Consider the following 13,297-nt stretch of genomic DNA (forward strand, 5'->3'; position numbering starts at 1 on the left):
GAGCAGACTTCACCAAAATCTACAGATTCACCACTGTGCTGCCCTATCTCTTGAAGGAAGATCACACACCTATCATACCCCACACCCTAAGTGTTCCGTGGTTCCGATTGTCGCTCTCAATATCACTTTGGCCTCGGATTTGGTTTCACGCCTACAGTCCCACTTTCCTTACAAGTGGGCTTCAGCTTCGCTTGAATACTTGTGCATTCACCTGACCCCCACCTATGGCTCTCTGTTTGCTGTGAACTATTTCCCATTGTTTCGCTCCGTGTCCTCGCTTATGCGCTCTTGGCAATTCCCGTTACTGTCGTGGATAGGATGAGTTAATTCGGTGAAAATGACTATCCTGCCGAAATTATTATATTATTTTTGCACCCTCCCAGTGCAGGTCCCTTCTTATTTCCTCTGGCTGATTCAGGCGAGGATTATGCAATTTATCTGGGCTGACCGGTGCCCCAGAGTCTCCAGAAATACGCATTTTGTTCATAAACTGCAGGGAGGTCTGTGGATGCCTAATGTAGCCAAGTATTATCAGGCGAGCCAGATTGCCCCACTGTTGCATGCTTCCTCTGATGCTTCTCTCTGGGTTCTTTTGGAACTACCTAATTGTGCCCCTATTGCGACATCAACGCTTCTATGGCTCCCCCCTGCCCTACACCTGATGACAATGAGTCCGATTTTGCTCCATGGCCTGCACGTATGAGACTCGGTTTAGCTCAACCTGGAGTGTTCTCTTGGTGGGTGGCCAATGGTTTTTCGCAGGTGCAACACTTCTTCACTTCCCGGTCTTTCCCGACCTGAATTTCTCTTCGGGAATCACGGGATGTACCCCAGGTGGAGTTTTTCGTTATCTTCAATTGCGGCCTTGGATGACCTCGCTGCGTGGCACCTCCACCTTTCCATATCAGAAATCTACCTTTGAACAGCTTTGCCAACAGTGTCCTGGCACCCTGGGTCTTGTTTCCCTACTCTATGCATCCTTGAAAAGGTGCTCAACGCTTACTTCCCTATCGTATGTCACCCAATAGGATCGTGATTTGGGGGAGGTCATGGATCCAGAGGACTGAAATAAGGCCTGGGCGTTTATAGCTAAATATTCATTCAACACAAACACGCTGGAGGCGGCATACAAAGTGCTGTTCCGTTGGTATTGAGTCCCGGCTCGTATAGCTCAGGCGAACCCTACTCATAGTGATCACTGCTTTTGGGGTTGTGGCCATCGTGGAGATGTGTTACATATATGGTGGTCATGCCATAGTTTGATTCGGTTTTGGTATCATGTATTTTGCCTTCTCTACACATTGTTTAATCTCTCCATATGCCGGGAAGCCCGGTATGCTTTGCTTCATTATCCCATACCGGGCCTGTTGGCTCACCAGCAGAAGTTGGCCTCATATTTGTTCTTGGCGATAACTAGAACAATTGCTCAAGCCTGGAAAAGTACATCTGTCCCTCTTCAGAGGGTGTGGGACCGCAGGTCCACTCTGATGCTTAATGAACAGATGTCGAGTATCCTCAATTACTCCCAACGCAAATTTTTTAAAATCTGGGAGCCGTGGTTGACATATGCTTTTCCCATGCTAGACAACAATTTTATGCAAGTAATACTTATCTTTATGCAGGAAGTTTCGTGCAAGAAAAAACATGCATAATAAAATCAGTAAATGTTTTAAGTCCATGTGAATGTAGCCTAAAAGTGTCATTTGTCATTTGTACTTGTTGGTTAAAGATGAAAATATGCACCATGGGGGGAAGCTAGGTCATGTATAGGTAATAATGGAGGAGGTCAGGAGAAGTAGATAGGGGATTTTGTTTAAACAGGGGAACACCAAAGATTCACAACTTTTTGTTTCTGGTCATTGATGGATAAATTGAATTTTTTCTCTAGTCATGGTATACTAATACATAAGAATGTAGATGAGGGATGGTTTTCACCTAACGAACTGACCAAATACTACAGGAAAGTCCTTACTACAAACTGACCAAGCCCCTCCAGGAATGAGTGCTATCTTCCTTAAAAGGTAATACTACTTTCCAGGGGTTACAATTGGTCAATACTACCACTTATACCTGTATATAACACAGCCAAAATTAGAACAAGTTAGTCTCTTACCAGGGCTGCTACATGCTTATGTCTGGTTTGATCATCTGCCAAGCCTTTGGAAACGGGTGGGACTCCTTGTCGAAAAGCATCTATAGCTAAGATTTTTGGTACATTTTTCAATATTATTACTTTTGTTATCTCTATCTTTCATTACTTAATTTAATGTTTTATATAGTTTGATTTTACCAGCAAATGTTTGTGTGATCTCTCTTTGTACTTCTCAAAAATAAACCCCAAAAACATAAATAAAATACACTCACTGGCCACTTTTTTACATATACCTTGCCAGTGCCAAGAAAGTAACCCCCACACCATTACACCGCCACCACCAGCCTGAACCATTGATACAAGGCAGGATGGATCCATGGTTTCATATTGTTTACACCAAATTCTGACCTTACCATCTGAATTTCGCAGCAACCAGTCTGCCCATTCTCCTCTGACCTCTGGCATCAACAAAGTAATTTCCGCCACACAACTGACGCACACTGGATATTTTCGGACCATTCTCTCTAAACCCTAGATATGGTTGTGTGAAAATCCCAATAGATCAGTAGTTTTTGAAATACTCAAAGCAGCATATCTGGCAACAACAACCATTCCACGTTCAAAATCACTTAAATCCCCTTTTTTCCCCATTCTGATTCTCACTTTGAAATTTAAAAAGTTGTCTTCACCTCAGGTACATGCCTAAATGCATTGAGTTGATGCCAAGTGATTGGCTGATTAGCAATTTGTGTTACCAAGCAATTGAACAGGTGTACCTAATAAAGTGGCCGGTGAGTGTAAACTATGATGCTATGAAACTATGATAAAAGAGTTATCTATGACCCCTTCCCTGAAAAGGCTGTATCTGTTGTTTATGGCATTACTGCTAATACCTGATACATACAATCATTTTTTTCCTGTTCAACACAGTGGGTTGAATGAAAAAAAAACAAAAAAACGAAGAGCTCAGGGGTGCTCGCTGTACTACCCGATGTCAGTACAGCGATCTCCCAGTTGAGCTGTTCTGATAGGGGACTGCCCCCTGCCAGAACACACTGATCAGTGCTCACAGTCATTAGCTGCCAGCACTGATTGGATGTCAATCGCTTGCTGGTTTTCCACATGTGTGACAGAATCTGGCCGTTCCATCGGTTTCTGTCAGATACGCTGATGTAAATACAGGCCGAATGGTGGCCGTTTTCTGTTGAACCAGCCAATACTGGCCGATATTCAGGCCCATGTATATGGGGCTTAAAGACGAATGTGATGGACAGTATATATATATATATACACATATATATATACATAAACATACATATATATATATATATATATATATATATATATATATACACATACACACACACATACATACACACACACACACACACACACATATACATTCCAGTCCAACAGACATCTAACAACGATAAGTAATACAATAGAAAAGAAGGTCGAGATACAGAAGAGTGTGGCCGTTTCAGAAATGATGTGTGTATAATTATATGACAGTTGTATTGCACCTGTTTCTCCAGTTTATTATATTACAACGTTTCCAATTTTCTCTTTTTTTTTTACAAACATTCTAACTCGCACATTTTAGACCAGAAGATGACTAAACACACCAAAACATCACATAGGTCCTGAAAACAGAGAACCTATAGAGTGGAAACATATATTTTCTGTCACTTGATACTTGCGCAACTAATTATCAAATACATATTTTCAGCAAAAGTTCACTAAAATTGATTTTAGTGCACACAAAACACAATATAATTCCCATTTTGTTCCTTAAAATAAAAAAGACAAGATACTTAATATGTGAAACAGCGAAAAACTACAATACCCCAAAATGTCCATAAGCAAGCCTTTACAGGACATGTGTCAAACACAAGGCCCGAGGGCTGAATCCAGCCCACCAGGCCATTTCATGTGGCCCTCACACCTCTCCTGCAGCTGTGGCACCCCTCTTGTCTCTACCCCCACCTTGTCTCAGCAGTCAGTAACAGAGAGGATGACAAAACTCCTCCGCTAAATCCTGCATTTCTCCATGCAGCTCTGGAGGAGCTCGTCTCTACCTATCTGTGCGGCTGCAGCCCCCCCACCTGTCTCCCTCTCCCCTGGCCTCAGCATTCAACAGACTCTGGTAGCTCACTCCAGTCCTCCTCCAGACCCTGCACTTTCTGCTTCATCTCTGCCCCCAGCTTCTTCCAGCAGCATCACCAGGTAAGGGGGAAGCCTTGTGATGTAAGGGAGGATGGGGGACTCTTGACTTCTGATGGTGGGGGGCTCTTGACATCTGAGATAGGTGGGAGTGGAGTGCTTTGGACATCTAGTCTTACAGATACAGCCGGCCCTTTGAACGCAACCATAATGCTGTCCGCAATGAAATTGATTTTGACACCCCTGCTTTGCAGCTTGGTAAGTTAGCCTTAACTGTAAATGATGGCTCTACAATTATTCCTCTCACCCTGGCATGTGGAGTGATACTGAATATGTGTTAAGGCAATCAGAGTTTATGTGCAAACATGCATCTTTGGTGTGTATATGTTTAAGTATGTGCGAGCATGTAGGTAGGGGTTCTTCAATTTTTTTCATTCATTTTATTTATTTTTTTTTTAATACTTTTTTTTTCATTTAACTCTAATACTATCCCTAGGCAACTGACATTAAAGCGGAAACAAACTGTATCTGAACACTACAAACTGAAAATGCCATTTAATTAATTTTTAATATTCATAGCAAACTCACCAGTCCATCCATGTCTCCATGCGTTTTTTTTTTTTTAGAAATCACTTTGAAATTCACCCCACTATCATTTTTAGCTGCAGCTATCCTGAGTAGGGGAAGATGAATCATGTAGCACATAATTCTTAGAATCCATCTGCCCTTAGCTCAGGCACACAAGCAGGAGGGTGTGCTAAGCTGAGAAAGCACCTCCTCCCCTCCTCCAGATGAAAGAAAAAAAATGCCCTTAAATAGTGCTTGGAAGTATGACAATTTTGGCCTAGGCCATTAGGCAACTGAAGAAATGAAAAAAAAAAAAAAAGTTAAAACTAGTAATTATAATATACTGTACCTTCCTATCTATTTACTAATACTATGCATAGGGAATAAAAATACTTAATGTTGAATAGGAGTGTAAGGGTCTGTTTTAAAGTGCACAGCCTGCCAAACAGTTGCAGGCTCTGCTGCAAGCGCATGTGCTGTCAAAGAGGAGACCGCAGGGTGAGCAAATGAACGTGTTCACCGTTTCTGGTCTGCTGTTACTCCTTTTGTGTCCAATAACAGGCTGAGGGCAGGGAAGTGACTAAGCTATAATGCACAACTACAGCAGAAAAAAATTCATGTCACCAGTCAGGTTGTGCTGTCAGCAGCGCTGTGTAAATCTCAGGAAATTAAAATTACAAATCCTGTTGTAGGTTAAACAGCCTTTATATATGTATTTCGGGTAGCTATTTAGCTGTTTGTGAGATTTTTCACATTTAACATTTGGTTCTACTGCAGTGTGTTTTACCCAATATTTATTACTTGTAACTTAAAGCTAATTCTAAGATGATTCCTGATCCTATACACGTACAATGGATTGAGAAACTCTTTAATAAACAATTCCTAACAAGCATAACAAGGTGATCTTGAAGGCTTGCCAGTAAGAAATATTGATTTAGGCGGTATAATAAGTCACCTAGTTAATCATTTTTGCTGGTAAATTTGTATGCCCAGCATTGTGTGCAGTTATATGTAAAACAGGAGATACCTTCATCTCAGCTTGGCAGACACTGCTTTGAGCATTCTACATTGCCAAGTCTCCAGGAAGCTGGAAGTTAAAAATACAGATCTCAATGATAAGAATATTAAAGAATGACATGTCCACCAGAGATTACATTTATTTCACATGACCTTTATTCCTAGGCTCATCTCTATAAAAAATCCAAACATGGAAGAAGCCTCAGCCATCAAGTGTCACCCATGCACCTTACAGTATAAAAATGGTAGTCTCTATGCCCATCAGCGTTTAAGCAAGGGTCAAGGGATGCTATGCACTGCAGGCAGTGTATGAATAACTGTACTGTGCCCCCCCAGACAGTGAAATGAATGTGTTACTAAACCCAGGACCCTGCATTCACTATATCTAGCCTCCCACTGTACAGCGAACAAGGAAATACAATTATTTTAGTAAATATAAACTGCTAAACACCTTTTCCCATCAGCAGATAGCGCAGTCTTGTGAATTCAGGTTCCAGCAGAGTACTGGTTAAAGAATGTAGGAGGAGTTTTCATTCTTCCCTGATTGTCCTGTGAGGCTGCATAGCCCCTGACCCTCTGTCTGGACAGCACTGATTGGCCCTGTGCTGATCACATGCACTCTCCCAAGAGAAAAAACCTCTCTAGCAATGCACACCAAACTGATCATGTGCAGCTTACCCCCAAGGCTCTGTTCTATCAGCAGATGGACTGGGGACAGTAGAAGGAGAAGATCAGAGAAGACAGGATCAAACAGCCTTTTTACACAATGCAGAGGGTTAACCCCTTAGGTTCCACAGTGAGTATAACAAGCATGCTCTACTGCATATACAGACTGATTTTAGTAACACTAAATTTTGCATAAGGCTTCAGACATATATTTTTAAAACATTTCTGTAAGATTTGAATTCAGTGTTTAAAATTTTAATTGGATCTTAAGCTAAGGCAGGGGTGTCAAACTGGGGGCCCTCATGGGTCTTGTAGTTTGGCAACAGCTGGAGGGCCGCCAGTATGACACCTGTGTGCTAAGGTATACTCTGCAAATTACTCATATGATGGTGACAGATAATATGGACATAATGCTTTCAGGTACGGGGAATATAGAGATACCAAGTGTCCCAGATTCCCCAGGACATTCCCATATCTAGCTGCTCTGTCCCAATAATGTTGTGTCCCAGGCTGCCTCGCAAGATCACAGAATCATGCTCATTTGAGTTAATGAGTATGCAACTAAGTCAGATCTCAGCTACAAGTGAACAGCTCCTGCATAATTTATGGCCATGGTCTGGGCAGACTGTCCGAAAGGAGGAAGTATTAAAAGAGAAGTATGGTCAAAGTTTTTTAGCCATACTTCTGTTTTAGGTCACAGGAGTGCATTTACTTTTGCTTTTCTGTGACCCAAGAGCAATTGACAGTGGGCTAAAGTCTGCTGTCAACTGAATCACAGAGCCACTCCAGGCTCTGGAAGGATCCAGACAATAATATCAGGATCTACTCAGGTGCCTGGTCAGCAGCTGGTTCAGCCTTTCAGCTCGCCACTGAGAGCCTGAGCCAGCTGCTCCCACTCCCTCTCCAGCTTCGTGCTCCTGTGAGCTCTGGAGGGGAAGAGCAAAGAGCGGGACAGACAGTCACCACTCTCTACTCTACTCTCTACAAAGAGCGAACTGGGGATTGAGTGATCAGTTCTCAGGCTGGAAGCTGGTGGGGGACAGCTGCAACATCAGACCACTGTTGCAGCACTGAGGTGAGTATGAATGTTTTTTTAGTATCCCACACTTCTCCTTTAAATGTGGGCCATGGACAGGGTGACAGTATCCCAGGGACTGGAATGAATATGTTGAGAAGTATGGGTCTTTACACACATATAATTTATAACCTTTTGATTAACGGGGCTAATGAACACTAAAAGCTGTAACTAAAAAAAAAAGGCAGGCAGAGGGCCAATGACTAGTAAGCAGTATTGCTGTGGTACAATGGATATTCTCCCACTGGCTTACCATGCAAGATGCCTCTGAAGAAGGCAGCTATGTTGGCAGAGACAGGGCTTTGCTTCCTGATGCAGAGCCTCCAGCATGCAGAATCATGAGTGGTACAATGATGATATCCCCAAATCTCACTCCTATTCTGCTAAGACTAGCAGTCAAAGACAGCAGTACCTTAGATCTCACACTGCAGTCATACCGCTATAAGGCTGTAGCCACAGGAGTGCCTAGACTCTCTCACATAACAGGGAGTCCACTGCTATTTTTAAGGAGGAATGCAAGGTAAAAAGGATATATTTTCAGTGTACTGCTTAGATAAAACTACTATTTTCAAATGTTCTCTATAACATAGCAAATGTTCATTTTTTGAGTTCAGTTACACTATAAAGAAACCTTTTATCGAGAATAATACAAGGTTAACACTGGTCGTGCAGGACATTTTTATCATCCCCCCTGAAGTCGAGCATCCGCCCGTTCTGCCCTCCCTACAATCTATCACTGACCACTTTAGGGAAAACTTTTGATTACTAGAGGTAGTCCTTAGAATATTTCTCTTAACCTATAATGCATTCAGCTTATCAGATGCAAACAATAAACTTAGCAACAGTACATGGTGCATTTTTTTAGCTGGCACCTTCTCTAAAGGTTTTTTCACCCAGGCATGGCCTTAGTTGGTCTGCTAGCATATTCAGACCTTCTTTAATCAATTCCAGGAGCATGCAAACACGATCTGTGTGATTATTTGTATACAAAACTAGAGCATTTATGGACGCTGCATCTGGCTGCAGCTCTAGATTCACCAGTTGCCATAATAGGCAAGTGCCAAAAAGCAGCAGATGCAAAACAGTGCCATTTCCATAACAGCAATCATTTATTTTATCCATTGTCAGAAACACACAAATCTCATATAAACTTATTACACAGTATTTTAAGCTGTGGATGGACCAGTAATACAAGAAAATTTTCTCATCCATATCAGAGGGGTGTTGATTTGATTGACAAAGGTATCATGCCTACAGGCTCCAGTGATGGAAATCTGGTCTTGGCTGGATGTAAATAGCTCTAACAGAAATGCTTAGCTTACTATATTTTGGACAAAGAAATGTTAAATAACCACACGGAAATGTTTTGGCAAGTTTGTCTAGATGACAGGTTGATCTCTAATAATTTCTAGAATGCTTACTATTTCCTTTTTATCTTTATATGTATAAAAATAAATCACTGTCTGCTTACTGGTGAGGCATGTGACATTGCCTGAAAATCAGGCTTTTCAGCACATTGCAATGACTAACTAAAGTGGGCAAATGGCTCTTTTAGTTCCTGACCCCCAGTTCACATATATGCGGCCATACAGGCCGCATTTTGCATGGGCACGAGAGCCCATTCATTTGAATGGACTCCCGTGCCCGTGACACGCAGGGGAGAAGTCCCTGCACTTCTTTGGAAAACGCAGCCCGCACGGGAACCTCGGTTCCCAGTACGGTTGCGTTTTCCAGTGCGGGCAGTGTGCCATTAGAACTAATGGCACCCGCCGGCGGGTTCGCATTTCTCTGTGCGGGTGGTGCGGCTGCACGGATTTTTGTGTGGATCCACAGCGGCACCACCCGCACAGATGTGAACCTAGGGTAAGTGTCCTTCTTTTGAAAGAACTGCCTATCACTTCAACCCAAGTCCCTTTTGTTGCTTTGTGATTATCAGTGATTGGGGAAATCACTGCGGTTGCAACCAGGATGTAAGCTGAAGCACATCTCCTTACATGAACAGCTGGCCCATGGAAAGTAGAGTTTACAGAAGTAGAAGCAGATAGGTAGAGGGAAGCCAGCTGAAGGTCTATTAGTAGAACTTCCAGACAAAAAATAACTCCTGGCTGATTTTGCCTGAGATAGATGACTACACCATAAAACACAGCTGAATGAACCTGTTGCAGGCAGGCTGCAACCAAATCCAAAGTAGGCCCAAGGTCAACAGGATCTTTATACTCATAGCAAAGTAGAAATAGTAATATCTTTCAATTAAGCTAACTTTAATTATCAAATAAAAAAAATCTAATATGTGAAAAACTGCATATATTATAACATCCAATTATCGAATAAACAATGCGAGAAAAGGTAGTATTGAGAAAAGTGGAAATTCATGACTGCAAACCAAAAAAAGCAGAAAGTTGCTCAAATAGCAGCATGATTAGGTATCAAAGGTTGCACATCCATGTTGCTTGTTAGAACTGCTCTGATCACATTGAGAGGCTAATACATGCTTTTACTGATCCCCGGATTGTAATACAGTTGTGCTCAAAACTGCATATCCAGGCAGAAATTGTAAAATGTTGTCATTTACATTGAAAATATGACTGATCATGCCAAAAACTGTATTTTATTTAAGGATAGTGATCATATGAAGCCATTTATTATCACATAGTTGTTTGGCTACTTTTTAACCCCATTCACCCCTAAGGGTAAAACAAATCTTAAAGCCTAAGTAAAATCTTACAACTTTGACATGTGTTCGTAAAACCGTACATATCACCACAACTACTTTGTACATCCAGGTGAATTATACCTTGTTTTTTTCAGGACAAATTGGGCTTTCATTTGGTAGTAAATAGTAATAGATATCTCCTGATTTTTTTTTAATCAAAGGAAAACTGGCCCAAAAATAGTGAAAAAAAAATCATTTTTTAAATTTGGCTGTCTGTCTCTTGTTACTGCCATAACCTACCACCAAAGAACAACCCAAAATACATTTTCCAGATATGTGTATGTTATTTGTTGTTTGTACCTGTACTACAGCCCAGAAACAGTGCGTATTTTGTTCTATGTGGTTTAAAAAAATAATAAAATTAAAAAATCCTGACTCAAACACCAACCCTTGGCACTGAACTAGATCAAACCTTGATCTATGTATTTTTTCTTTATTTATTAATATTTGTCTTTTTTTTTTACAGTTTTTTCCCTCTACACAAGGAGAGAGAGAGAGAGAGCGAGAGAGAGAGCGAGAGAGAGAGAGAGAGAGATACAATGTATCTCTCTCCTCCATTCAGAAGGAAAAAAAGCAAGGGGGGCATCACAGTGACTGACCAGTGTGATAGTCAATCAGAGGCTATCACAGCGATCATGTGACCCGGAATCAGGAGTCCCAGGTCCCGATCGTTAGAACGGATCCCAGGGATATCAGTGACACCCCAGTCTTTGTGCCGGGAGTGCAATCATAATAACAGATTATAAGAGAACTAAACATATAACTCACAAGCAGTGCAATCAAATAGTAAACTCCTTTTCTCTGCTGCTTGTAGGTATAGGAATGCTATGGTCAATAAAAATTAAATCCTGCTAATTAGGCCATTTCAGATCCAGCTCTACCCTACAGAAACCATGGTGTCCAGACATTACTATGATGATGGCTAACAAGCCTTAAATGGTTGCAGGTAATTAGGAATAAACAGTAACGTAGTATTAGTCTTCATTCAAACTAGATGTTTAGTCCCTGTGCCTCAGGCTGCTAATGGCAGTGCTGGATAGCATGCCTGTGCCTTCCAATGCCAGGGGCTAACCACACATTGTGAATGAGGCCTTAGGCTGCATCTGAGTTACATTAGCAGTTCTGGAGCACAGATATGCACAAGGACATATTCTGCAATAACTTTTATGCCTGTAAACCATCAGAGGGACGTTACTGCAGATACCTAGAATTGTCCGCATATAGTTTCAAAATCTTTTAGACCAGCATTAGGCTATACTTTCATGTCAATGTTAATGTCCAGTAATTCTTGTAATAATGTGCACTGTTTTTGGCATGTAGAAGGTTTTTTTTAGATCATTCCATATGTTGGAAAACAATGGGGCCAATGTACAGAAACAGCAGAAACCAGTAAATGTGGAGCCAACAAGGAGGTTCATGTTTTATCACCTGGACAAATAAAACAAGGAATACAAAGGTATTCCACTTTGTACCAACTTTTCTTACTTTAACTAGACATCACCAACCATTTTGCTTAGGCATGAAGGTGAGCTCAAATAAGTATTGTACAAAAATATTACTGCAGTATGACACACTAAACATGTCTGATATGGCCTCTCCATTGCAAACACAACTTACCTGCCCATAAAAGGCCACCCTAAAATACGTTCCCAACAGCCTCTTTCCAGTCTGTATGACTTCAAGGATTTTTGTATAGGCATTGTGGAGAGTCCTGTAGAGCTGTGTAAGTTTCTGAGAAAAACAAACACAAAAACATTAATTTACAAGTTCACACAACTGTAACATAATATCTACATCACATTAGGAATAGGCTTCCTTCCCATCAATTGCGTATGACAAAGCTGTTTCTCTCAGATTTGGTATTTGCAGAAGCACAAGACTAAAGATAGTAACACACACAGACACCATGTAATGTTTGGGTTTAAGCGAAAATCTCATTCGAAGTTTAGTTTAAGGACTTATCGTACTATTTACAGCATGTATTAAAAATGTTTATGTTGCTTTTACCATCGACCCATAACCGTGTTTTTGTGTAGGGATAACATAATAGAAACCAGATAAAATGTGTTTTTGATTTGCGGACTTACACTAGGTTCACATACTGTACATGTGGCTGTGCAAGCTACAGTTTCTGTGGCGAAGGCAGTCCATCTATTTGAATGGGCTGCTGTGCCATGTGAAATGCAGGTCGAAAGTCCCAGCACTATTTTTGAAAGTGCAATGCGCAAATACCTTCACCACTTAACACTCCATGTCCACAGCAATCACTACTTCCCTCATTCAACCCCAATACTATAGACAAGGTTGATAAACTCTTTTCTAACACCCACCAACCACCTGCCCACTGGACCATGTTTCGCCACAAATGCTACGGTTACCCTCTGGCTCTATCCTACACTCTCTAACTCATATAGTCTATCACTCCATCTCTTCTGGCATCTTCCCCAACTCTCTAAAACATGAAATAGTCACCCCCATACTTAAAAAGTCCTCACTGGACCCCACCAATCTCAACCACCAAAGACCCATCTCTTTACTCCCCCCTTTTCCTCTAAACTCCTTGAATGCCTGGTTTACAACCGACTCAGCAACCATTTTACTGACAACAACCTTCTTGATCCCCTTCAGTCCAGATTTTTCCCACAACACTACATGGAAACTGCTCTCCTTAAACTTACAAATGATCTACCAAGGGTTAAAACCAACAGCTCCTATAATGTACTCCTACTCCTGGACCTCTCTGTTGCATTTGACATGGTGGACCACTCCCTCCTCCTCAAAAAAAAACTCTACTCCTCTGGTCTTCGTGACTGTGCTCTTCGTTGGTTTTCAGCCTATCTTTCCCACTGCACCTTCAGTGTCACTTACGATTCTACTTCCTCTTCTCCTCTTCCTTTCTCTTTTGTGGTTCCCCAAGGTTCTGTTCTTGGACCTCTCCTATTATCAATCTACATCTCCTCCCTAGGTCAGTTGATTGCCTCCCATGGCTTTCAATACCATTTCT

At 41.5% G+C, this 13,297-nt stretch overlaps 1 protein-coding gene across 2 annotated transcripts in view; it reads right to left on the minus strand.

Annotated features, from left to right (window-relative positions):
• The window catches only part of DOCK11 (dedicator of cytokinesis 11), a 318,014-nt gene that overhangs the window by 68,066 nt on the left and 236,651 nt on the right, over positions 1-13,297 (minus strand). For both annotated transcript variants that reach the window (XM_089657960.1, XM_089657959.1), the window contains one exon: positions 11,911-12,024. In XM_089657960.1, the coding sequence (XP_089514086.1) occupies positions 11,911-12,024 (114 nt within the window). The remainder of the gene's footprint in view (positions 1-11,910; positions 12,025-13,297) is intronic.

Source organism: Staurois parvus, unplaced genomic scaffold (genome assembly GCF_062004578.1).
Source record: "Staurois parvus isolate SC_StPar_1 unplaced genomic scaffold, SC_StPar_1.0 ptg001045l, whole genome shotgun sequence".
In the NCBI taxonomy this organism is placed as follows: Eukaryota; Metazoa; Chordata; class Amphibia; order Anura; family Ranidae; genus Staurois; species Staurois parvus.